General features: G+C 51.8%; 4 protein-coding genes across 8 annotated transcripts in view; 3 read left to right on the forward strand and 1 right to left on the reverse strand.

The window, feature by feature from the left end:
- Nucleotides 1-8,735, forward strand: part of TOP6BL (TOP6B like initiator of meiotic double strand breaks) — a gene marked incomplete at both ends in the record, with an annotated part of 68,530 nt that extends 59,795 nt beyond the window's left edge. Inside the window, 3 exons of the mRNA XM_080912440.1 lie at nucleotides 671-769; nucleotides 7,360-7,441; nucleotides 8,413-8,735. Of these exons, the coding sequence (XP_080768566.1) occupies nucleotides 671-769; nucleotides 7,360-7,441; nucleotides 8,413-8,735 (504 nt within the window). The remainder of the gene's footprint in view (nucleotides 1-670; nucleotides 770-7,359; nucleotides 7,442-8,412) is intronic.
- A 171-nt stretch (nucleotides 8,736-8,906) lies between these two features.
- Nucleotides 8,907-12,776, forward strand: RCE1 (Ras converting CAAX endopeptidase 1). Of its 2 annotated transcripts, none has more exons than XM_080912617.1 (8): nucleotides 8,907-9,173; nucleotides 9,313-9,415; nucleotides 9,508-9,591; nucleotides 9,845-9,923; nucleotides 10,418-10,585; nucleotides 10,704-10,775; nucleotides 11,039-11,101; nucleotides 11,385-12,776. In XM_080912617.1, exons 1-8 carry the CDS (start codon nucleotides 8,989-8,991, stop codon nucleotides 11,618-11,620), a joined length of 990 nt encoding a protein of 329 aa, XP_080768743.1. In that variant the 5' UTR covers nucleotides 8,907-8,988; the 3' UTR covers nucleotides 11,621-12,776. The 2 variants fall into 2 exon arrangements, with proteins under 2 accessions (XP_080768743.1, XP_080768744.1); XM_080912618.1 differs by having other exon boundaries at nucleotides 9,145-9,173; nucleotides 9,512-9,591.
- A 137-nt stretch (nucleotides 12,777-12,913) lies between these two features.
- Nucleotides 12,914-24,698, reverse strand: part of PC (pyruvate carboxylase) — a 93,868-nt gene continuing 82,083 nt past the window's right edge. For all 4 annotated transcript variants that reach the window (XM_080912614.1, XM_080912613.1, XM_080912616.1 and 1 more), the window contains 11 exons: nucleotides 24,418-24,600; nucleotides 16,834-16,978; nucleotides 16,498-16,587; nucleotides 16,030-16,408; nucleotides 15,363-15,603; nucleotides 15,007-15,256; nucleotides 14,552-14,796; nucleotides 14,282-14,461; nucleotides 13,964-14,212; nucleotides 13,614-13,754; nucleotides 12,914-13,534 (listed from right to left, as the gene is read on the reverse strand). In XM_080912614.1, the coding sequence (XP_080768740.1) occupies nucleotides 13,286-13,534; nucleotides 13,614-13,754; nucleotides 13,964-14,212; nucleotides 14,282-14,461; nucleotides 14,552-14,796; nucleotides 15,007-15,256; nucleotides 15,363-15,603; nucleotides 16,030-16,408; nucleotides 16,498-16,587; nucleotides 16,834-16,978; nucleotides 24,418-24,600 (2,352 nt within the window). In that variant the 3' untranslated portion in view covers nucleotides 12,914-13,285. The remainder of the gene's footprint in view (nucleotides 13,535-13,613; nucleotides 13,755-13,963; nucleotides 14,213-14,281; nucleotides 14,462-14,551; nucleotides 14,797-15,006; nucleotides 15,257-15,362; nucleotides 15,604-16,029; nucleotides 16,409-16,497; nucleotides 16,588-16,833; nucleotides 16,979-24,417; nucleotides 24,601-24,698) is intronic.
- LRFN4 (leucine rich repeat and fibronectin type III domain containing 4) lies at nucleotides 18,578-22,706 on the forward strand. Its single transcript, XM_080912165.1, has 3 exons — nucleotides 18,578-19,521; nucleotides 19,963-21,321; nucleotides 21,857-22,706. Exons 2-3 carry the CDS (start codon nucleotides 19,973-19,975, stop codon nucleotides 22,416-22,418), a joined length of 1,911 nt encoding a protein of 636 aa, XP_080768291.1. The 5' UTR covers nucleotides 18,578-19,521; nucleotides 19,963-19,972; the 3' UTR covers nucleotides 22,419-22,706.

Here is a 24,698-nt window from a genome sequence, read left to right on the forward strand (position 1 = left end):
GTTTTAATGTCTCATCTGTAAATTAGCATGTTAGGAGCTACAGACATGGCTGGGTTGTTACAAGAGAACATGCTGTTATCCCAGAGGACCCACATTTAGTTCCATGAACCACATCAGGTGGCTCGCAGTCAGCTCCAGGGTATTAATGCCTCTGCTAATCTCTTCAGGAACCTGCACATGCACAGATTACAAGCATGCAAACACACACCTAAAGACAAGTCTTTTGCTAAATTAGTGTGTGGTTTTAGCTGGTTCCTTCTGTCCTTTAACTGATACCACAGTTCTGTACTGCATCAAAGGCTGAGCCCATTTGCCCTGGATGTAGACTGTGTTCTCTTCTCTTCAAAGGCTGGTCTGCCTTCCTACCTCTTCCTTAGCTTCACTGTTTCAATGAAATGACTGCTTTTTCACTCTTCTTAAGGAAGAGAGTCTTTTTCAATCCAGTCATGAGACAGAGGGGTCTCTACAATTTTCATCATCTGTAGACAAAGATCTTGGTAGAAGAATCTTGCTTAGGTGGGAAGTCATGGAATCTCAGGCCCTTCTCTGCCTCCCAAGCTCCCATAGACGGAACTGTGAATACAGTGAAGAATGCATGTTTCTTGCCTCTACAGCACTTCCTCTTCAGTTTCCAGTGAGTTCAGCACCTCCTGTTTTCTACCCATTGTAGGCAGCTGACACCCAGGAATTTGGTGCCAAACTGCACAGAATATTTTATGATATCACCCAGCACCAATTTCTGAACCACTGCTCATGTGACACAGAGCATGTAAGTATAATGGTATTCTCCCACTTTGATGTGGAACCCTGAGTACAAATGCTTCAGATCTATGGTTAGCCTTTCAGCAGGGACGCCTGTGTCTAGAGAAGCATCACAGAACCAAGTACCTTGTAGAAGCATGGCAAGACACTGAGTCCCATCTCTGCCACTGAGTCATGTTTGACATCATTACAGACTTGATTTAACATTTCCAGTTTTGAGTTCTACATTGACAAAATAATAATAATAATAATAATAATAATACATCCGTAAAATTACTGTTGCAAAGTTATTGTCTAATAAAAATCTGCCTTTAGTAGTTTGCCTTCAGCGTGCTGGAGGTCTAGAGCTGTCTGCTGAAATTTCTACTCTCAAGGAGGAGAGATAACTTTAGCACCTTTGGTGGCAGTGTCCTAAGAGGGGAGATCCTAGCTAGAAAATGCTGTGTACCTTCAGACCCCGTGTGTAGCTGATAGTAAGGTGTCTAACTGAAGCCCATCTTTCCAGCTCATACTCCCTCCCTCCCTGAAGCCCACCTTTCTGGCTCTCCCTCCCTCCCTCTTTAGATTTTTCACAAGTTTTCTCTGCATAGCCATGGCTGTCCTGGAACTCCCTCAGTAGGTCAGGTCGAACATGAACTCAAACATCTGCCGTCTCTGCTTCCTGAGTGCTGGGGTTAAAGGCGTAAGCCCTCATGCCTTGCTCCGGTCCTCTTTTGTAAAAACTGAAGCATGGGTATAATAAGCAAGTGAGACTAAAGATTAACTCGTTATACTATGGCTTCTAAGAGAGGGAGAGAGGGACGGAGGAAGGGAGTGGGGAGGGAGAAAGGGATAGTGAGGTGGGATTTAACATCAGGCAATAAATGGAATATATCTGAGAAATAGAAAACAAACCAAAAAACTAAACATTTTCTTAAGAACAGGGTCTTACTCTATACTCTTGGTTGGCCTGGAATTTTCTATGTAGACCAGGCTGGTTTTGAGTCATGAAGATCTCTGTCTGACTCTGCTTCTTGAATGCTGGGATTAAAGGTGTGTACCATCATACCCTATCGGTTCAAAAACTTTTTTTTCATTAAACAAAATGACTACCCCAACATATTGTCTATAGAAAGTATAGATGTCACCAAACATGGGAACCTAGGCAAGGCTTAGAGGTCTGCCTAATGTAAACAATGGGGCTGGAACCTCAGGGGAATTACTTTAGTCCATCTGGCATTTGCTTGAAGACAGCATCAAATCCCCGAAACTGGAGTTGTGGATGGTTGAGACCCTCCATGTGTATCCTGGGAATCAAATCTGGATCCTCTACAAAAGCAACAATAGCTTTTAATCACTGAGCTATCTCTCGAACCCCATAAATACAATATATTTAAACTATGCCATATACATTATTCTATTAAAGGTATTGATCTCAACAACCCAATTACCAAATAAGAGAAAGACAAGCTGAGCATAGTGGTTGGTACCTACCTTCACTCTAAGCTACATGGGAAGCTGAGGGAGGAAAAACTCAAAGTTCAAGACCTGACTGAGCTACATAGTGATGCTTGTCTGGCCTGTGTGGGGCCAGTCCTACAGAGAGAAAAAGACGGAAACTGGATAAAGAGGGAACTGGAGAGCATCCTCAGTGGTTAAGGGCTATGGCTGCTCTTGCAAAGAACCCGGGTTGGATTCCCAGCATCACACAGTGGCTCACAATTGTCTGTCACTCCGTCCCAAGGGATCTGACTCTCTCTTCTGGCATCCATAGGCACTGCAATAATGATGACGCAAACATGCATTATAAAATAAATAATAAAAATGAATTGGATAAAGAATCAAGGAGTTACTATATAGTTTGCAATAATCCCACTTTAACTGAGACCACCTCTAGCCTTGGATTCTGGAGTAGAATCTCATTTCAGTACAAAACAAAACAAAACGGAAAAAACAGACAAGATAAGCTGGAGAGATGGCTTAGTGGATAAAGTTCTTATTGCCTAGGCATTAGGATCTGAATTCTGGTTTTTGTGGGTGTGTTTGTTCATTTTCAGGACAGGCTCTTTGTGTAGTCCTGGCTGTCCTGGAACTTGCTGTGTAGACCAGACCCTGCTGTGTAGATCCCCTGTAGGCAGGGGCTCCTTCCTGCCTCTGTCTCTGCCTCCTAAGTGCTGCAATGAAAGGCATGTGCCACCACCAGCACTACCCAGCTGGCTCTGAATTCTGATTCCTGTCACTCACATAGAAATGGGTGCAGTTGTGTGTCTATAGCCAAGGCAGACACAGGGCTTGAACTTGGATAGTGAGGACTGGCAAACGCCTGCTCTCAGTGAGTCATCTTGCTCTGAAGTACATGGCGTGTTTGTTGACGTTTATCAGTGACACTTGCTATATTCATGTGTAGAAATCAGAGAGACAATTGGCAGGAATCTGTTCTCTCTGCCATGTGGGCTCATGATATGGAAGTAAGGCTGTTAAGCTTGGTGACAGACACTTTACCTACTGAGCCCTAAAGTATATTTTGACCACATTAGAATTACTAAAACAAAACTAGTAACAAAAAATCTGAAAGATCCTATAGTAGTTGGAAAATGAATAAGTGAGGTAAAACGTGAAATTAAAAGAAAAGTTGGAAGCATTTTAATTAAATGAAGATGCAAATGACCAAAATGTATGGACTGAAGCTAACGTTGTATTGCCTAGAGGGAAAGGACAGTCTCAGCACAGCAGCCACACCTCCCAAAGCTCTTATAGACTGAGAAGAGCAAGCTGCACAATTAGAGGAAATGAAATAACAAAGAGCCAAGTAAAAATTAATTGGAAATAAAAATAAAGACAAACCACAGAAACTAAAAGGTATAGGACATTGATCATATTAATAAAGGTGTAAACAGGCAAACCAGAATAAAGAGAGGGGTTTGTGCATGGTGCACAACAGTGATCCTAGTACTAGGGAGAGTGAGGCAGGAGCATGAAGAGTCTGAAGCAGCCTGGGCTGCACAGCAAGAATGCCTTGTCTCAGGTTTCTTTTAAAACTGTAAGATGCTACTATCACTGGTTAATGTCTCTGAGTTCGAGGCCAGCCTGGTCTATAGAGTGAGTTCCAAGATATACAGGATCTTGAAAAACCTAAAATTATTTGAGATACATATATATGTATATATGTATCATAATATATATTGGTATCAGAAGCTAAAAATGTGACATCTAATACTTGTTGAATTGCTCATCAGAAGGCCATATTTGGCAATACATTTGACAAATGATGAAACAGGCAATTGACTATAAAGTATATATATCCCTGTGACACAGGATAACCCTGTATCTATGGAAGAAACTGGATTTCTAGTTTACAAATAAGTAAAGCCCACTTGCTAAAGTTCTTTATAGAACTCTTAAAATTCAGTAAGTGAGCGCACACTCAGCAAAAGTGCTCATACAGAACCCAGAACCCACAAATAAATACATACATACACTCATTAATTGTGGTATGAAAATTCAAATAAAAAACATAGGTTTTGGGAATAAAAAGACCAGTGGGTGTGGTGGCATGTGCCTGTAGCCCCAGCTCTGGAAGCTGAGATAGGAAGATAGTTTAGCTAAGGCCCAGCCTGGGCAACATAATCATTATCTCAAAAAGAGGGTGGGGTGGATAAGGAGTCCTTTGAAAAACAACTTGACAGGTTTGGGGAGTTACATATACACCTATCTGGCCTAGCTACCACTGTGTCACACAGAACTAGTGCATCCATGTTCATAGCTTCTGACTGTGTATTTTTTGGAACTCTAACCTTGTATGCAGAGGTTTGTAGGTAAACAGCTTGATAATTCCTGTGATGGAGTACTGTTCAGCCACAAAGGGAATTGATTCCCACAAGATCTCTTGGAGCTGGAGTTGCAGGTGCTTGCAAGACCCTGGAAACCAAACTCCTGCCCTCTCCAAGAGCTGCAAGTACTCTTAACTGCTGTGCCAGCTCCCCCTCTGTACCTCTTTCTGCCTGACTGGAGGAATGCTGGTGCTCAAGCAGAACAGCCCACAAAGCAGAGCCTGTCAATGCTTCCTTTACAACTTATGTCATACCTGCGTGCAGCCCTTGATGTAAAAACTCTTTGGTTATCACCAAGTTGGAAAGCTGATGACCACACCTCAAGAAAGTAAAGCTTATAAACACTTGTGTTAGTTTCCTAGAGATGCTGTAAGACATTACCAGGAGCTTAGTGACTTAAAACCATCACTATTCTGTCATAGTTCTGGAGGACAGAAGTTCAAAATCAAGGCATGAGTGGGCCTATGCTTCCTTTACATGCACTGGGAGAGAATCCATCTGTCTCTCTGGTTTCCTAGTTTGTGGCTTACATAACTTCAGTTTCTACCCCCATCTTCACAGAGCCTTTCCCTACCCAACTGTTCTCAGATTTAGGAGGGCCTGCATGCAGGGTATTCCCCTCTCTGAATCCTTAATTATACCTACAAAGACCCCTTTTCCAAATGATCTCACATTTGCAGGGTCTTGGTGTTATGATGTTGATAAAGTGGAAGGGGTACAGCCCAGCTCATTTCAACCAAGAACATCTTGAGGGCACAGCATGAGCCATCATTAGAACCCAGGAAGACCCCTCAGGTTCTAGGGTGTTTCTGATTCTGAAGATCTATTGCTTGGACCTCTCTGCATTCCAGATCTGAAAGAACTGATCTGACCTCTTTACCATTTGGCTCTAGTGGTGGCTCAGGCCCACCATAGTTCACTTAACTTGGCAGATGGCTAGTGAACTCAAGGATGTTGAAAGAAAGGAGTATTTACAAAATACAGAATTCTGTATTTTCATTTCCATCTCAACAAAGATGTTTTGAATTAGGTCATTATCTTTTATCTTATAAATAAGGTAATGGTGAAACTTAAACCTTCCTGGTTTAAGTTACGTTACTAGTAACTGGAAGGGCTTCAAAGCCTGATCACATTGTGCCTTTGTAGGACTGAGTGGCAGGACTGGGGCATAAGAGTGTACATAGACCCACTGTCATTCCTTCCCTCTATTAGCTGCCACTTCGTGTCAGCTCGTTAGTGGCACAATAGTGGCACCCAGTGGCTTCAGCTACAAACTACATGATCTAGGTGATAGGTCATTCTTTTTTCCCTTTTACTTTGTTTCTATGGTAACTAGCCAACTCACTATTTATAGAATTAACCCTTCTATAGTTTAAGGAGAATTGGGCAGTTCTCTTAGTTTGGCTTCCTAGGGTGCAGATGAGAATTGAATGCTCCACAGTGTTAAATCCAAGGAGTTGTATCCTGAGGACTGGGCTGTTTCTCTGTTGGCCCAGGTACTGACAGGTATCTGTCCATCTCAAGTGGGTTACCTCTAAGACCAGTTTCTAAAAGGAAGAAGATGTGTCTGTTACACAAGATTTCCCAGGCAGAGTGAACTTAAACTGCGTTGTTTTTTGAGGGTGATCTTTGCCCTTGTGTGTTCCTCTGAATGTAATTACTTAGAAGTTGGAACTTGTATTAATAAGCAGTGTAGCTCAGGTCTAGTGTGTGCATCTGAGTACTTGGGTATCTTGGGAGAGACTGGGATCCCCAAGAAATGGATAACTGTAACTGCAGAGCTGCAACATAAAAATCTGTAGTGAGGATGCCAGATAGCTCTCACACTTAATCCCAGCACTTGGGAGACAGAGGCCAGCCTGACCTAGATAGTGAGTTCCAGGACAGCCAGAGCTATATAGTGAGACTGTCTTACAGGGGAAAAAGAAAAGCAGTGTATCATAGAACACATTGTACTGTGGTGTGATTCTTATGTAAGATTTCCATTTGAAAGTGTCAACTCAATGGCTTTAAGGATAGTCACTGTGCTGTGTGCTCCTCTCATCAAACTCCAGAGGTCTCCACCACACTGAAAACAAGCACTGTGCTGCTGAATTGCACATAACCCAGCTTCCCTCCCCCAAAGCCCCATCCATCTTCTATTGTTTAAGGATGTATTTTTAACTATGTGTACATGTATATAGAGGGACAGATGATCAGACATTAAAGGTCAGGTCTGGAATATATGAGACCCCATTTCAAAAGTTTTATTTTAAAATAAGATATGGCCAGGCATTGTGGTGCATGTCCTCTTTTATCCTCGAATTCATGAGGCAAAGGTAGTTCCTAATGTTCAAACCCAGTTTGGTCTACACTACATAGTAAGTTGCAGACAGCCAGGACTAAATATAAAGTGACTGAAGAAATGGCTGTGTCTAAGAGGGACTATGCTGCTATTGGTTTGGTTCCCAGTATTCACATCAGGAAGCTTGTAAAAGTGTAACTCCGGTGACAGGGTATCTGACCACCTCTCCTATAGGTATGTAATTCACATAGGTACTCACAATACATAATAAATCTTGAGTAGAAAGATGGACACACAAACACATAAAAATGATGGATAGTGCCACACTTCAGAGCCTGAGGTTCAGGGAAGACAGATGGATGTGATGGAAAGCTGGAGGCCAAGTAGAGACTGATGAGTTAGGAGGGAGTCCCAGGTGACGAACATCCCTATAAACCAAACCACATGTCTCACTGCCTTACTTAGACTTCTGAAAAATTCACTTGGACTTTCTAATTGTTAAAGCACCTGACTCCAGAGAAAAAGATTTCATCCCAGACCACCGATGACCAGCACAAGAATATTGTTGGTTCAGTGTTACCTGCAGGTAAGTCTCTAACTTTGGGGGTAAGCCCTGGACTGAAATCAGAGAAATAAAATTCATGGTGTAGAGTGGTCCAGACATCCAGTTCCACTTTAGCCACGCTGCCGCCGCCCGGGATTTGGTTGATTCCACGAGGACTGAGGGTCTTGGAGTAGCAGCAGCATGCATTCCTATTTTAGAGCTACTAGATAGGACAAGAAATATTTGTGTTGTACTTAGTATGTGCATATTAGCTTTTCCAGGGAAAAGTGCATTCATTGACTGATCTCTCAGGATGAACCTGCCAAGGAAATATTGTAGATTTGCACCTGAGGGTTGGGGATGTAGCTCAGTGAGAGTGCTTTGCTTGACTGTCAATACCCCGAATTTGATCCTCCTCCCTGTTTGTTCTGCAAGTAATTACAGATAAGCTAATGGTGGTTCCCAACCTTGCTGATGCTGCCACCCTTTAATACAGTGCCTCATGTTGTGGTGACCCTACCATAAAATTATCTTCATTGCTACTTAACTGTAATTTTGCCACTGTTAGGAAGCATAATGTAAATATCTGATATGTGACCCACAGGTTGAGAACCGCTGAGCTGAAGCACGTTTATGAGTCTCTAATCCCAGAACTTGGGTGGAAAAAGCAAGATGATCAGTTTAAGGCTAACCTGGGTTTCATGAGAGTCTGTCTAAACATCAACAAAAAGCTGTCTCTGTAGCAGCTGCCTAGAACAATACCAGAGAGAGACTGAGTTGCTTATTGCCCAAAGCAAAGCTTGGTTCGAGAGAATAGCTTGGAGTGTGTATCACCCAGTCTGTTCGGAAAGTTAAATGCCCCCTTTTATGGGGGCGGGGTGGAGGGCGCTACAGAAGGTCAGGCACTGAAGTGTTTTCATCTGGAGCGAGAGAGATAAATTAGAACTATGCCCCTGCCCCAACACTCTCCGTAGCATTGGCACGAAGGATGAAATGGGCTTGTTTTCTCCTAGAATCCAGCGGGCAAGCAGAAAACAAGAGGCTCAAGAGGAGCAGCTCCAACCAGGACAGGGAAGAATCGCGAGCTCTGGGCCCAGCCAGTGACCTAAGCTCGCCAGAATCCGCCATGCGCGACCGCGAGCCCACCGAAGCCTCCCTCACTGCTAGAGGATCGCACGCCCAAGCGGCCCACGTCAGGGTCCAGGCGGCAGACGCAATGAGCCCTCTGGGCGGCCTGGAGGTACCGCAGCCAGCGGAGGGCCGGTGCGGGCCTAAGCTACCGCCGCCAGGTCCTCACCACCGCCCCCTCTGCTCCCTCTGCAGGACTTGTGGCTAAAGGAAGTCTCCAATCTGTCCGAGTGGCTGAGTTCCTGACACGGGTCCTAAGCGCTCGCTACTGAGACTCCCAGCAAGGCAAGGAAGCCCGGGACACGTGTGTCATGCCTTCTATATTTCAATAAAGCAGCAACAAGCACTCAGTGTCAAATACAGTGTAAGGGGAGGAGCGCCCAGGGGACCAAGCAACTCGCGCCGCCGCCTGACGTCACACGCGCCGCGCGTCACTGCTGCGCGCCACGGGTCCGGGCGTGATGGCGGCGCTGGGCGGGGATGGGCTGCGTTTACTGTCGGTATCGCGGCCAGAGCGCCAGCCCGAGTCAGCCGCGTTGAGCGGCCCCGGCCCAGGGCTGTGCTGCTGGGTGTCTGTGTTCTCCTGCTTCAGCCTCGCCTGCTCCTACGTGGGCAGCCTCTACGTGTGGAAGAGCGAGCTGCCCAGGTGCGGGGGATGCGCGCGCGGTCAGAATCCGCGCCCTCGTGAGGCGGGGCTGTGGGCGGAGCTTGGGCCGGACGGGGGTGGGGCCGCGTTGGCAAGTGGTTGCTGCAGGCCCCTCGGAACTTACTGTCCCTTTTCCTAGGGACCACCCCGCTGTTATTAAGCGGCGTTTCACCAGTGTCCTGGTAGTCTCCAGCTTGTCCCCTCTTTGCGTGCTGCTCTGGAGGGAACTCACTGGCATCCAGGTGCGAAGGAGGCGGGGCACAGGGCAACTAGGGAAAGAATCCAGATTTTTGTGGGAGGGAACATCACTGATGCCCCTTTTCCTGTGGCTCAGCCAGGCACATCACTGCTTACCTTGATGGGCTTCAGACTGGAGGGCATTTTTCCAGCAGCTCTGCTGCCCCTGCTGCTAACTATGGTGAGTCCTGCTTTATTTTTCCTACTCTGTTACCACTAGTGTAATGACATACCCTTCTGTGTCCAGCTTTTGGCAGATGACAGACAGGAATTATGATGTGGCCCTTGAGCCCCTGGTGTGCATGGCTGGGAAATCCTAGAACTCAGGAAACCTGAGGTCTCATAAGACTGACCAAGGGCACAGGTGCAGGCAAGGTCATTGGATTGTGGTAAAGGCTTTCATTTGATCTGCTTTTCTCCCCCCCCCCCCCCAGATCCTTTTCCTGGGTCCACTGATGCAGCTCTCTATGGATTGCCCGTGTGACCTGACAGATGGGCTGAAGGTTGTCCTGGGTGAGTCTTCAAGACTGAGGAAAAGGTAGGCACAGGCAGTCCAGAACACTGGGGAAAGGAGTCAGTGAGATAGTGTGATCTGGACTGAAGAGGTGAGATGTCACCTCTCAGAGTGTGTTTCCTCATCAGTAAAATGGATTATATTGCTGGGTACTCTGTAAGTTTATGATACTCAATGAGGCCTTTCCGGACCCAAAACAGTACTAGATATGGGCCAGACAGCATCTTCCGCTGCTTTCCCATCATTTGGCTTCTACAAGGGTTGGTCTTGGTTAAATTTGGGTACCTCTGGAATTTACTGTGACTCCCTCATCTACTGCTGCCTTCAGTCATGGCAAGACATTGTAATTCAGTCTGATAAGGCTCGTTCCCTTTCCCATTCTGATTTTCAGGATTTCTTAAAACTGAGTTTGGCCAGACTGGATCTGTGGGAGAGGGCTCCAGAGGTCTCTAGTGACGAGGCACTCATTGCTTATCCTGAATATTTACTCTAGCCCCTCGTTCTTGGGCCCGCTGCCTCACAGACATGCGCTGGCTACGGAACCAAGTTATTGCACCCTTGACAGAGGAGCTGGTGTTCCGGGCTTGTATGCTGCCCATGCTAGCGCCATGCACAGGTCTGGGCCCTGCTGTGTTCACCTGCCCACTCTTTTTCGGAGTTGGTGAGTCTAACCTGTCCAACAACAATGTTCTCCGAGTGAGGGCTAAAAATGGGACTTTGGGTGAGGGAGACGTAGGTAGAACCAGAAGAATACGATGTGGTTTTCACCTTCCTCCCAGCCCATTTCCACCACATTATTGAGCAGCTGCGCTTCCGCCAAAGCAGTGTGGGAAGTATCTTCTTGTCTGCAGGTGAGGCCTGGAGAGCTGCCCAGGGACAGTCAAGGGTTGGGGTGTTGTGCTATCCCTCACAGACACTCTACAGAAAGGGTTGGAGACAGTTATAAGTATTGGATGGGGCCCTCAGATTATGGAAGGTGGGGTACAGAGAACAGCCACAGATAATGGGGCAGGCAGCCACTGCCAACAGGAAGGGGTGGTCTCTGGCTGTGGGATGTGCAGTACTGGGGTAGGGTGGGCATGCAGGTGTGGTCACTCGCAGCCTCCATCTCCAGCGTTCCAGTTCTCCTACACCGCTGTCTTCGGTGCTTACACGGCTTTCCTCTTCATCCGTACAGGTTGGTCCTTTCATTGGGTCTCCAGGGGCCCACAGATGTGGGTGGGCAAAGGGGGTTACTGTGGATACGACTGCTTCTTCTACCACAGTTCTAGAGACAGGCTAAGCCAGGGCCCTCAGCTTTTTAAGATCTGAGAGGTGGAAGCCGAGGTTATAACATGGGGGCAGATCAGTGTGTGGGGTAGGGGGTCATTGAGTTCCTGTTCAGGAGACAAGGGTCACTAACTTAGAAGGTCTAGTGGTGGTGGGGCTTCTTCACATGTTGCACTATCTCCCCTCTCCAGGACACCTGATAGGGCCAGTTCTCTGCCACTCCTTCTGCAACTACATGGGCTTCCCTGCTGTGTGTGCAGCCCTGGAGCATCCACAGAAGTGGCCACTGCTGGCAGGCTATGCCCTTGGTGTGGGACTCTTCCTGCTTCTGCTTCAACCCCTGACAGACCCCAAGCTCTATGGCACCCTTCCTCTTTGTATGCTTTTGGAACGAACGGGGGCCTCAGAGACCCTACTGTGCTCCTGACCATCACTCTTGTGTGTACTACAGTGAACTCTGATGGGCTCTGCAGCCCCTCCTTATCAAGGATACTGCAAGAGAGGGGCTGGCTGGGGTCCCCGAGATCTCAGGAATTTTTGTAGGGGATTGAAGCCAGAGCTAATTGAATCCCAGGGACCAAGAGAAAGGAGCAGATATCCAAAGGGTGCAGCCCCTCTCAAAGGGGGGGGGGGGGATGAGCAGCAACTGGAAGTGAGGGGACACGGGCAAATCCTAGGAGCAGTGCACTTCTTCTTTGGATTGATGCTTCTCTAGCTCCTTTGCGTCCCCCCTTCCCCCTTGAAAAGCTGCTGGGGTGGGTTTATTTATAAAACCCCTCCTCCCAACTTCCCAGGGTTTTCTCATTGTCTTTTTGCATCAAGACTTTGTATTGGGATATTAAAGAGATTTAACTTGGGTAACATGGTGTTGGATCTTTAGACCTCTGTGTACTTGGATCTTGGTAAGGACCCAAGGCCATACTTGGGAGTATGTATGCTGTCCCAACTACCTGGGCAGGTAAATCTGGCAAGCAGGTTCCAACAGGAGAGGGTAGGAAGGAGCCCTCGGCTGCTAAGGCTGAGTGGTGAAGTTAGCAGGGTCAGGTGGGGCCTATCTCATTGTGGGGCCTGCACCTTGGTTAACAAGGTCAAGGAATATCCATAGCTTTGGTCCAGCAGTGGAGCTTCCAGCCTGTGTCCTGGAAGCTGGAGGGTGGTCCCAGAGCCAAAGCCCAAGAGGAAGCTCCTCTCAGGAGCAGAGGCTTCTGGTTCTATATGGACTGCTACCCCTCTGCCTCACCTCAAAGGTCACAGCCCTCCTGAAAGTGTCAAGGACTTAAGCAACTGCACTCTAACCTGCTCACTTCTAGAATTAACCTCTAAACTTCTAGAATGGTTTGTTTTCCTTTGCCTTTTAAAAAATTTGTGAATATCCTTTTAAGTCCCCTACATTTAAGGTTATTCTGAGACCCACTCCCTGAAGCTGGTGACTGAGAAAATGGATGTGTGGTCATTTACTAGTGACACTACCCCAAGGTTGGTTATGACATAGCCGCACTCGTGAAGTATCACAGTGGAGGTGAGGGGGTTGGTAAGCATTGGCCTGCAGTAACAAGTACCCTGAGAACACCAGGCAGACAGGCTTGCAGGGTCTACGCTACGGAGGTCTAGGGAGCTTAAAAGAGAAAGAAAGAAAGAAAAGGCAGATCTGACCTAGATCCTTTGAGAGAAATACACCCACACTGCCACTAGGGTGGGGTAGACTGTACATGACCTAGTGTGGAGGGCAAGGGAAGGCCACTTTTATTGAGCAAATTTCCCAGAACCTGTGAATTAGGTCTTCCCTCTGCCCCCAGAGGTAGAACCCCTAAACCACTTCCCCCAGGTACAAGGCCACCTACTGTACACCTGTACAGTAGTCTCCCACGAGGAGCAGACCCTTATTTGGCAAGAGATGAATATGTGAGCAACTGCCTTCCAGTAAGAAAAGGACAAATAGCAGAAGGGAATGGGCGGGCCATTGCAGGTAGTGTGTGTGCTGTCCCATGGGACAGGACCTCAAGATACTGGCTGGCCTGGGCCTGCCCTGGCTGCACAGCTTCTGTTGAGAGGCTTGGGGTAGGGTTGGCCAGGCTGCCAGTCTGGAGTAAGATCACTCAATCTCTAGGATGAGGTCATCGCCTTCCAGAGTCATGTCCTTGGTCACGTGAACCTTTCGGATAGTGCCCTCTATGGGCGAAGTCACCACAGTCTCCATCTTCATGGCACTGAGCACACAGAGGGGCTGGCCCTTAACCACCTTGTCTCCTGCTGCCACCTTGATATCTATGACCTTCCCAGGCATAGGGGCTCCAATTTGGCCCTTCACATCCTTCAAAGCCTTGGGATGGAAGTGCATCTCCTGCAGACAGGACAGAGATGACATGAGACAGCAGGTCAGGCCCATCCCTACCACTGGACTGCCTCTGGGGGTACTGTACCTTCATGGCCTGGGTGTCTTTAACCAGAATGGATCGAAGCTGCCCATTGAGTTCAAAGAACACCTGCCTCTGGCCAGCACGGTTCAGGTCGCTTACCGCCAGGGCTTTGATGTGCAGGGTCTTTCCCCGTTCCAGCTCAACCTGCAGAGAAGACAGGAGACAGCTGGGGAGGAAGTCATGACTGTAGGCCCTGGATCCCATTTCTCACATGTGAAGAAAGCCCAGCTTCTGGCCTCATAGGACCATCTCTGCTCTACAGCTCACAAGGCTGTGCATACCGTCTGGGAGCTGTATGGCAAGGCTACTGTAGGCCCTGGGGCTGAATGTAGATAAACACAAGAACCACTAACCTCAAACTCCTCTGCAATTTTGGGTCCTTGAAGAAAGAGACGAGTATTAAGGCTATCCAGGGGGCCAAAGGTAGCCGTGAAGTCTTTGAATTGAGCAAAGACATCAGGGTACATGGCTGCAGAGAGAACATCCTCTGGGGTCACCTCCTCCCCATGCCGATCAATCAGGTCCTTCTCTAGCTCTTTCAGGTCCAGGGGAGGGAGGGAGGCTCCGGGTCTCCCCTCTATTCTTGGCAGGTCCTTTAGCACCTGAGGGGCAAAGCAGAGGGTCAGCAGGTTCTTGTGCTCAGTCCCTGCCTCCCTGTGTACCTTCCCTACCTTAGAGCGAAAGGGTTCAGGGAAACCTCCATGGGGAATGCCAATGTAGCCCTGCAGGAACTCCACCACAGAGCGGGGGAAGGACAGCTCTTCTGCCTGAGCTTCTGCCTCTGCTCGGCTCAACCCATTCTGCACCATAAACTGGGCCAGGTCCCCCACAATCTTGGAGGATGGTGTCACCTGAAGAGAAGAGATCTCTGGCAATAAGGATGCTTGGCCCAGAAACAGAAGTGTAACATGCAGGCCCATTAGACAAGGGGCCTTGCTCACCTTGATGAGGTCCCCCAGCATCTGGTTAGCCTCCACATAAGCCTTCTTAACCTCCTTGAACTTGGAGCCAAGTCCCATGCTGTGGGCCTGGAAGTGTAGGTTGGTGTACTGGCCCCCTGGGATCTCATTCTCATACACATCTGAGTTGCCAGACTTCATGGTAGCCGTGCAATCAAAGGCTGCATACAGTCCTCGAGCCCCTTCCCAGTACTCACTGTAGTCAAACACACACTCCAGGGGCACCTCTGTGGGGAGACTAGAGTCAGGAGAGTTTGGCAATGTGCCAGTACTCCCAGGGGTATGTTCCAGAACTCAGTGTTAGCCCAGATCCCATCTCAGATTTGGGTGGGAGGAGGAAGCGGCCAGGCCAGAGTGAGGCATCTGAATCCTGAGCTCTGCTGGGATTATTCATGACTTTGAAAGGGGCATTACCATAGGTTGTTCCTCTATTCTACCTGTGTCCAGAGGTGTCCCTTTGGTACAGGCCACCAGGGCCCCCATGCTGGGCTGTGAGGTCATCCCAGACATGGAGTCTACTGCCACATCCACAACATCAGCCCCAGCTTGTGCACATGCCAACATGGCTGCCACTCCTGACCCTGATGTGTCATGGGTATGGATGTGCAGTGGGAGGTCAGGGAACCGGTCCCGGAGGGAGCTGACCAGCATGGTGCATGCTGCAGGCTTCAGCAGGCCTGCCATGTCCTGAAAAAGAGAAGAGAAGGAATTGTGGTAAGGAGGGACTTGATGTGTTCCTGCATTTCAGCCATAGTGAGGGTGAGAGGAATAGACGGGCAAAAGGCCCTGGCACCTTAATGCACAGGATGTGAGTGCCGGCTCGCACCAGCTCCTCAGCTAAGCCCATGTAGTACTCCAGTGAGTATTTAGTGCGGCTGGGGTCAGCCACATCACCCGTGTATGAGATAGCAGCTTCCACCACACCCCCAGCACTGCCTGCAGCTTCCATGCCCAGCAGCATGTTGGGCAAGTAGTTGAGGGAGTCAAAGATTCGGAAGACGTCCATGCCATTCTCTTTGGCCACCTCACAGAACCTGGAGAGTGAGAAAATAGGTGAATCCTTTCTGACTCCCTGTGCTTCCTTCTCTAGGTTCTGGCCCCTGGAGGATGAAGTCTGGCCTGGCAGGGAAGTGGGTATTTCAAACTGTGAACAAGGCCTTTTCCAGGGCATCCTGTGCCAAGAGGTATGGCTGGCATTGCAGAGCCATCCAGCCTGACTGAGCCTGGAGGTAAGATCTTAGCAAGGGATGGTAGCTGAGGAGGAGGACACTGAGCAGAGCCCTCAGGCCCAGTTCCAGCCCCAGCTCCGTGTGAGTCCTGGGACAAGTCGTCTCCCTCAGTGTATGCTGCCACAGAGACCCGAAGCCCTAACTGCTCTGCCTCTGAGACTGTTTGTCCCCATAGGATACAGTCAGACCCGATGGAGCCCACGGCTGTGGTCCCAGCAGAGCCAGGCTTACTTGAAGACCACGTTGTCGGGGTAGTTGGTGTAGCCCACAGCATTGGCCCCCCTCAGTAGCATCTGGAATGGGATGTTGGGGATAAGCTCCCGGAGCTCTTGCAGCCGCCGCCAGGGGCACTCATACAAGAAGCGCATGGCAACGTCAAACGTGGCTCCTCCCCAGTTCTCCATGCTGAAGAGCTTGTTGAAGTTGTGGGCAACGTAGGGCGCAATCTTTTTGAGATCATGTGTGCGCACTCTGGTGGCCAGTAGTGACTGGTGGGCATCCCGGAAGGTTGTGTCCATTAGCAGCAGCCCCTGGTGATTCCTCACAGCTCGGGCAAAGCCCTCTGGCCCCTCTCGAAGAAGGATGTCTCTGAAACCAGCTGGGGGTGGGCCTAAGGTAGACAAGAAGACATTAATGCTATCCTACAGGTAGCAACCTCCCACTATCCCTTTGAGTTGTTAAAAATCGATCTCAACCTACCTATGGGCACCACAGGAACAACAGGGTCCACAGGGCTGGGACTGACCTTGACAGGGATTGGAGTGGTAGGGCCATTTACCATGACATGTCCTGGGGAGAAAGTGGGCACTGGGTCAAGACAGTGCTGGTCAGAGGAAAAGTCAAGGGCAGCAGTATGAGGAAGAAGGTTCTGGGATGGGGACTTCCTCCAGGACACCTGGGCCTCTTGGGTCTAGTCAGTGGAAACCTATTAAGGAGCATGTGGACAGAAAGGAGGGAACAGGACCTCAACAAGGGCAGGGGTACTGGGTGGGAGACAAGAAGTCAGGAGGGAGGAGAAGGGCATTGCAGGCAGACCAAGGTAATGTAGCAACTTCTGGGCCCGGTTCTGTGCAGGCCGAAGCTGGAACAGCTCAGGGTTCTCATCGATGAACTGGGTGTCCACAGCGCCCGCTAGGAATTGCTGGTTGTTGAGCACATTCTGCAGGAAGGGGATGTTGGTCTGCAAGACAGGGGCAGAGAGGTCACCATGCAGCTAAGGGAGGGAACAGAACATCCCTGACATTCCAGGGACTAGGTGCACACCCTCCATCTTTGTTCACCCAGAACACATGCCAATGCCATCCCCTCTTGATTGAGTCCACAAACTAAGATCTAACACCTCCCCATAGCCAAGAGCCTAGCTCCTGTAGCAGCATACATGCCACCCTCTAACCCCCACAGCCACGCTTCTTGAACCCATTTTCCTGAGACCACCCCTTGCTAATTTCAGAGGCATCCTCCCATCCTCTTGCTAACAGCTCCCACCTAGACACTCTTCCCTGACCTCATTTTCTTCCTCTTCTACCCTTCTACTTCTCACACTACTGTCTTTAGGATACCTGATCTGGACCTGCTGCTCCTGTGGCTTCCTCTGTCTTCAGAGGGGTAGAACTATCCCAGTATATCTGCACTCCCCATGCAGCTCATCAAGCCCTGCATCCTGTGCTCCCGGATGTTAGATGGATACCTTGTTCTCTACCCATCTTTTCCTGTGTGACTGGGCATGCTGAACCCGTCCCATGACAAATCCTGGACTATTAATCTCTTCTGCTCAGCCCACACATTTCCCCAGAGCTGCCTCAACACAGTCCCCCTTGCCCAACAGACTGGACAAGAGTGGTGCTTGCCCACCAGCTTCTGACAGGGAGTTACGAATGATTACAAAGCAGGGTGGAGCTATCGGTGCATCTGCTTGCCTCCTAGAAACTTGCCATGCACCCCCCCCCCCAAAAGGGACCAATGCAATGCCTGAAGAACCCAGGACTGCCTAAGGGTGAGAAGAATCCTCAAAGCCCCCAACCACCATGTAGATTCCTTTCCTTTGCTACTACTGGACCTACCATCACTGCCTCTACTGGAAGCTCCAGAGTGGTAGGAACAGGGCCAGGAATCACCTGGCTCCCACAAAGGGTAACATATGACAGGTACTAGAATATGTGTATATTTGGAGTGAATGGAAACTCATTAGGGGAAGAAAAAGAAGTATCTGGCACCACGTCAAATCACAGATGACCGGACTAAAGATCCAAATTATTTTTGCAACAGCTGGGTGTCTCAGCAACAAGCCAAGCACTGGCTTCCAGCTGCAAGGACTTAAGCCCCTCAAGCTGCAGGGTTTCCTTAGGTGTGAATACTACAGGCAATTACCAGCCCTAGGTCTCCATGAGAAAACCGTTTCTGTAGTTAAGTAACTTGTTCAAGGCTGTGCAGCTGTACCAGGCAGGACTAGAATCCAATCTCTTTCTCCCCCAGTTCCTGCCACCCACGCACTCCTTAGATTCAGGTATGGGGGGATGGGGTAGGAAGAAGGGGCCTAGGTAGCCTGGGACGAGGAGCTGCCCGGCAGAAGGTGGTAACTTCCCATCTCTACTAAGTGAACCACTCCTGGGCGACAAACAAGATACTCAACTTGGTTCTGAGTCCACCTCACATTTTAGACCTTTCAGACCACACTCCCTAGGAGAGGCCCCTCTAGAAGAGAGGAGGCGGAGCTATGACACCGAGAGGACCACTGACGCACAGCTTCAAACAACGTGCCACAGCCAGCCTGCTGGGAAACCGCGCAGTACAGACCAATCCAGCCAAGGCGGAGGCCGGTTGGCTGGGAAGCGCCCGGTAGGGCGGGAGGGAGACCGAGCAGAGGAAGGAGGGGCGCGGTGGGGCGGGGCACGACGCCAGTCCCGTGGCCAAGCCCTCAGGCCCCACCCGCAGAAGCCCGGTTGGGGGCGCCATCCCAGACCCCCCCCCCGGGGGGCCTGGGCCTGTGGGGGATTCTTCACGTGACGCGGTGATGCAGAACGGTTGTGACCTTCAGTGTTTGTCTGCGAACGCGAGGGTCCCAGTAACAGTGCGGGTTTGCACTCGGCCCTGCCCGTGGGTGCGGGGACGTGTGGGTGTGTGGGCATATGTGGGCGTGTTGGGGAGGGTGCCCAGAGACATGTGACAAAGACCCGTCTCTGGGAGATGGTAAAGGGGCCTAGAGCTGGCGCTTTGTCTGGTTGTCTGCAGAACCGCGGCGCCCGCCTGAGCGGTTACAGGATGCTTGGGCGCCAGGGTGGCCGAGGGCGCGCGCGCCCGTGCCAGGGTGAGTGCGCTGCGGCAGCGCCGTGGAGCAGCGCGGAGGGCCCGTCCCGGCCTCGGGCGTGACTGGGCGCCACCCGTGAGCGCTGCAGTGGCCGCCTGTCCCCGTGACCTCCGGAGCCCGGCTGGGGCCCGGGTGGATCCCTGTGCCCCTCCCGGTCCACCCTCCACGTGCGTGTTCGTGGCGCGCGCGTCCGTTAGCGCGTGCCCGCCTGCCTATCGCCGCCGCCACCACCGCGAACGGCGCGGAGAAAAGGTGCCGGGAGCCGAGAGAGCCGGGGCCGAGGGCCCGAGCGCCATGGGCCGGAGGGCGCGCGGCTGGCGGGCCGGGCCTCGCTCCCGAGAGAGAGCGGCCTGGAGTCGGCAGGGGCCGGCTGGGTCCGCCGGGAGGCCAGCCCGCGCCCCCTGAGCGACAGACACCAGGTGAGCCCCCTCCCCCGCCCCGACAGAGCTCAGAGGGAGGCCCGCCCGGGGAGGAGCCACAGTCCACGCCGGGGATTTGGGGGACGCCGTCCTCAGCCACGAAGGGGAAGGCACGGAGGGGGGAGGGGGCTGGCCATTCCAGAGGATGCCAGAAGGAAGTTCCTGGACCCTCCCTGCTCTTGGCCCTCCTCCACTTCCTGCCTCATGCCTCACCTTGTTCCCAGTACCTGGACTCCTTTCAACTGTTTGGGAAACGTGACCTTTACTGGGAGGTGGGAGGGCCTTAGTCTGCAGCCCCAACCATCTTTTCTCCCTGGGGTCCTCTGTGATCCTCTTACCCAGTTCAGACTCTGGAAACTGGTTCCTGGGACTGTGCCCTGGGCACAAGTGGGTCCTTGCCCTAGCCCCACCTGTGCCTGGGGCTGCGGCCCTTTCCCACAGGGCACTCACCATGGCCCCGCCGCTCCTATTGCTGCTGCTGGCCAGTGGAGCCGCTGCTTGCCCGCTACCCTGTGTGTGCCAGAACCTGTCGGAGTCGCTCAGCACTCTTTGTGCCCACCGAGGCCTGCTGTTTGTGCCACCCAACGTGGACAGGCGCACAGTTGAACTGCGCCTGGCTGACAACTTCATCCAGGCCCTGGGACCACCTGACTTCCGCAACATGACAGGGCTGGTAGACCTAACCTTGTCTCGAAATGCCATCACCCGCATTGGTGCCCGCTCCTTTGGGGACCTGGAGAGCCTGCGCTCCTTGCATCTGGATGGCAACAGGCTGGTGGAGCTGGGCAGCAGCAGCCTACGGGGGCCCGTCAACCTCCAGCACCTCATTCTTAGTGGCAATCAACTGGGCCGAATCGCTCCTGGTGCCTTCGATGACTTCCTTGACAGTCTCGAGGACCTGGATGTGTCCTATAACAATCTCCGGCAGGTTCCCTGGGCTGGCATAGGCTCCATGCCTGCCCTGCACACCCTTAACCTGGACCATAACCTCATCGATGCACTGCCCCCAGGTGTCTTTGCCCAGCTTAGCCAGCTCTCCCGCCTTGACCTCACCTCCAACCGCCTGGCCACCCTGGCACCTGATCCACTCTTCTCCCGGGGTCGGGATGCTGAGGCCTCACCTTCCCCCCTGGTGCTGAGTTTCAGCGGGAACCCACTGCACTGCAACTGTGAGCTGCTGTGGCTGCGGAGGCTGGCTCGGCCTGATGACCTGGAAACCTGCGCTTCTCCACCAACCCTGGCCGGCCGCTACTTCTGGGCAGTGCCCGAGGGAGAGTTCTCCTGTGAGCCTCCACTGATTGCCCGACATACACAGCGCCTGTGGGTGTTAGAGGGCCAGCGGGCTACTTTACGGTGCAGGGCCCTTGGAGACCCTGTACCTGCCATGCACTGGGTTGGCCCTGATGACAGGCTGGTTGGCAACTCTTCTCGAGCCTGGGCTTTCCCCAATGGGACCCTAGAGATTGGGGTGACAGGCGCTGGAGATGCAGGAGCCTATACCTGCATTGCCACCAACCCTGCTGGTGAGGCCACAGCCCGAGTGGAGCTCCGGGTACTGGCCTTGCCCCATGGTGGGAACACCAGTGCTGAGGGGGGCCGTCCTGGGCCCTCAGACATTGCTGCTTCTGCTAGAACTGCCGCCGAAGGCGAGGGAACTTTAGAATCTGAACCAGCCGTGCAAGTGACAGAGGTGACTGCCACCTCTGGACTGGTGAGCTGGGGCCCAGGGCGGCCAGCTGACCCAGTGTGGATGTTCCAAATCCAGTACAACAGCAGCGAGGATGAGACCCTCATCTACCGGTGAGGATGGGCCTTGCACATGCCCTTCAGCCTGCTTTGTTCACTGTGCCTCCCTTCCTGCTGACCCTGTATCCCCAAGTTCTGCCTGTTCCCCTGCAGGCCTGTGCCTGCTCCTCTACTTCTAAACTCTTGGAGCACGGCTGGGGCAGAGGAACATGTGGCTGCTATTGTAAGGGGTCTCGGGTGAGGCTGTATGTGCCAGCCTTCCTAACTGCCAGTGATAGCAGCTTGGGTGTCTGCTAAGGCACCTGACCCCCACCCCCGAGTATTTGCCTCTGCTTGGTCCCATTCCCCACCCCCAACTCCTATTACCCAAGGCCTGTGTCTGCACACACCCATCTCTGCCCTGCCCTGCCCTGGCACTATCCTGCCTATGGATGCCTGTTATTGTTTCTGTTCTCCTGAGGTAGCACAGGCCTGTGTGTGTGTTAACAGGGCCTTACAGGCCTGAGGGGGCTGATCAGGGCAAACCTGAAAGATGGGAATGGGGGCTGTACCCCACCCTGGGGCTCTGACCACCTGCCCTTGCCTGCAGGATTGTACCAGCCTCCAGCCAACACTTCCTGCTGAAGCACCTGGTTCCTGGTGCTGACTACGACCTCTGTCTGCTGGCCCTGTCACCTGCTGCTGGGCCCTCCGACCTCACGGCCACTAGACTGCTGGGCTGTGCCCACTTCTCTACACTACCAGCCACCCCCCTGTGCCATGCCCTACAGGCCCATGTGCTGGGCGGTACCCTGACTGTGGCAGTGGGGGGCGTCCTAGTGGCTGCCTTACTGGTCTTCACTGTGGCCTTGCTGGTTCGGGGCCGGGGAGCTGGGAATGGCCGCCTCCCACTCAAACTCAGCCATGTCCAATCCCAGACCAATGGTGGCACCAGCCCCATTCCCAAGAGCCACCCACCACGGAGCCCTCCACCCCGTCCCCAGCGCAGCTGCTCCCTGGACCTAGGAGACACCGGAGGATGCTACGGGTATGCCAGGCGCCTGGGAGGAGCCTGGGCCCGGCGGAGCCACTCTGTACATGGGGGGCTGCTGGGAGCCGGGTGTCGGGGTGTGGGGGGCAGTGCGGAGCGGCTGGAGGAGAGCGTGGTGTGACAGAAAGGGCAGCCTTTCTTGTGCCCTGAGGAATGAGCAGTGCCACTTGTGGGCCCAGGTGGCAGCACCCAGCCTGGGTGGGCAGCACGGCCCTGGGTCCCACTCTGCTTTTGATCCTCAGTACCTCAGGCCCCCATGTACTTGGTGGGACAGCAAACCCTTTCCTTGGTTTTGGCCTCCAGACTAAAGGGACAGGTCCCACCAACAGGTGCTCAGAGCCACCAAGGCGGGGGCTGTAGCCACCAAGAGGGAGTCTTGTTTCTATTTATAATAAAATTGTTGGGGACACTTCAGTGTTGGTCTTTGGTCTTATCCTGCTTGGTTCCTGGGGGAGGAAGGGAGGCTGTCAGGGGTACATGGATGAGAACGAGGCTAAAATTGCCAGGCCCAGCAGAGGTGGTTCTCATAGCCCAAAGCGCCCAGGTAGCAGTCAAAAGTTGGTGTCTGGTGTCTGCTGGCCCTGCCAGAAGGCAGGCATCAATCTAGGACCCTCTGGAAGGTTCTGTACTTCCCTGGGCCTGAGTAAGATGGCTTTTGTAAGACTGTGCAGCTCTCTCTGTTGGGCTTTCTGGGAAAGCCGATGAGGTGAATGCTCTGATGCCTGGTTGGGCCCCACAGCCTCTTGCTAATGATTTGAGCACACCTGTAGACCCACAGTGCTACATGGGCACCCATTGCTTACTGAAAGTGCAGAAGTAGATACTGGCAGCTAAGCAGCTTGAGCAGCATTCTGTGCTTACAGCTGCAGCCAAGCTCACACACCCAACCTCCTAGCACCCGTGTTATGTGTGACCTAGAGAATGCTTGAGGGAAATGAGCAACAGTTGGGTGACACAGAGTAGGACGTGTGCAGGAAGGGCACAGACACAGGTCCCAAATCCTGTTGCACGAACCCTGGACATGACTGGTAATGACTGGACGATGCTAGGATCTAGAACTCACTGTGATACAGGACAGGTGTGTAAGCTTGTACCTGGCACTAAGGGTGGAAAAATAATAAGTATTGGCACAACCTCAGACCAGGGCTCAGTGTAACCCATAAGTCCTCCCGGCCCTGTGCAGCCAGAGGAAAGCCAGGCCCCAGAGCATAAGGCAGTGACTCCGAGATGTTGGGAGCTGATTTTACAGCATACCTTTGTCCCCAAGGCAATGCATGGACCCCAGTAGAGCCTGTAAGCTCCAAATAGCAGAAGGCAGACCCCAGCATGTAGGAACCTACTGTCTTTCCCAAGGTGGGCTGTGGGAGACAGGCTTCTCTACCCTACCCCACAGGACAGGCTCAAAACCTTCCTCCCACAGGTTTTTACTGATAGAACCTGTGAACAGAGAAGAAAATGACTGGCCATTGTGGGGACAGCACTGGCACAGTGGGCCCATGAGCCACCAAGCTTTAACAAGACTAAAAGATTGGCAGAGGTCACCACCCAGCACTGCCCACATAGCCAGAGCTCCCCATGGAAGGCTCTGGAAGAGGAAGGAGGAACTCCTCAACAGGGGCTGTGGGCCTAAGTCTATACCCAAGTATGCCCCATAGGATACATGGGCAGGTGCTGGCTTCAAAGGGCAGAACAGCATTTTTTGGCTGTGAATTTGTCTGTAGCTGCAGAAACTAGATACAAAAGTAGCCCAACAAGGAAGCAGTAGGCACCATGAGGCTCTTGTTACCAAGGCCCAACCACTGTGGCCAGAGCCCTGACCCTCATCATATGTTGGCTACTCTGAAGCACCTGCCACTCTAGATGCCAGGAAGCCATGACAGCTGGGCACTGGCAGAGGGTCTGAACTTATTTGTCAGGGCTAGAGCTGTCACCCAGAGATCCATACTTAGAGACCCAGCAGAGCGCTGGCACCAGCAGCCTGACATTACAGTGCCACTAAGACTGAAAGCCACCTCAATAAAAGTAAAGCAAGAACAAGGTAGACACCACACTGCCCCTCAGTGACACTTAACCAAAAGGGCCCACTGTGGGCAAAGGCAGGAGAAGGTACAACCTCTCACCTTCACACCTCGGACACGGAACTCAGCAAGGGCTCTGCTCATCTTGGTGGCAGCTGTGGAGTGATCTTTACCATGGGCAATGACTTTGACGAGCAGAGAGTCGTAGTGGGGTGATATGACAGCTCCCTGGAATGCTGAGGCATTGTCCAGGCGGATGCCCATGCCCTCACCACTCCGGAAAACCTGTTACCAGAAGGAAGCAGAAGTCAGCAGCTGGGATGGAAACTGCCCCCCCCCCCCCCGAGAGCTGGGCTCAAGGGTACCAGACAGCTCATCATTGA

Source organism: Micromys minutus (assembly GCF_963924665.1).
Source record: "Micromys minutus genome assembly, chromosome: 2".
In the NCBI taxonomy this organism is placed as follows: domain Eukaryota; kingdom Metazoa; phylum Chordata; class Mammalia; order Rodentia; family Muridae; genus Micromys; species Micromys minutus.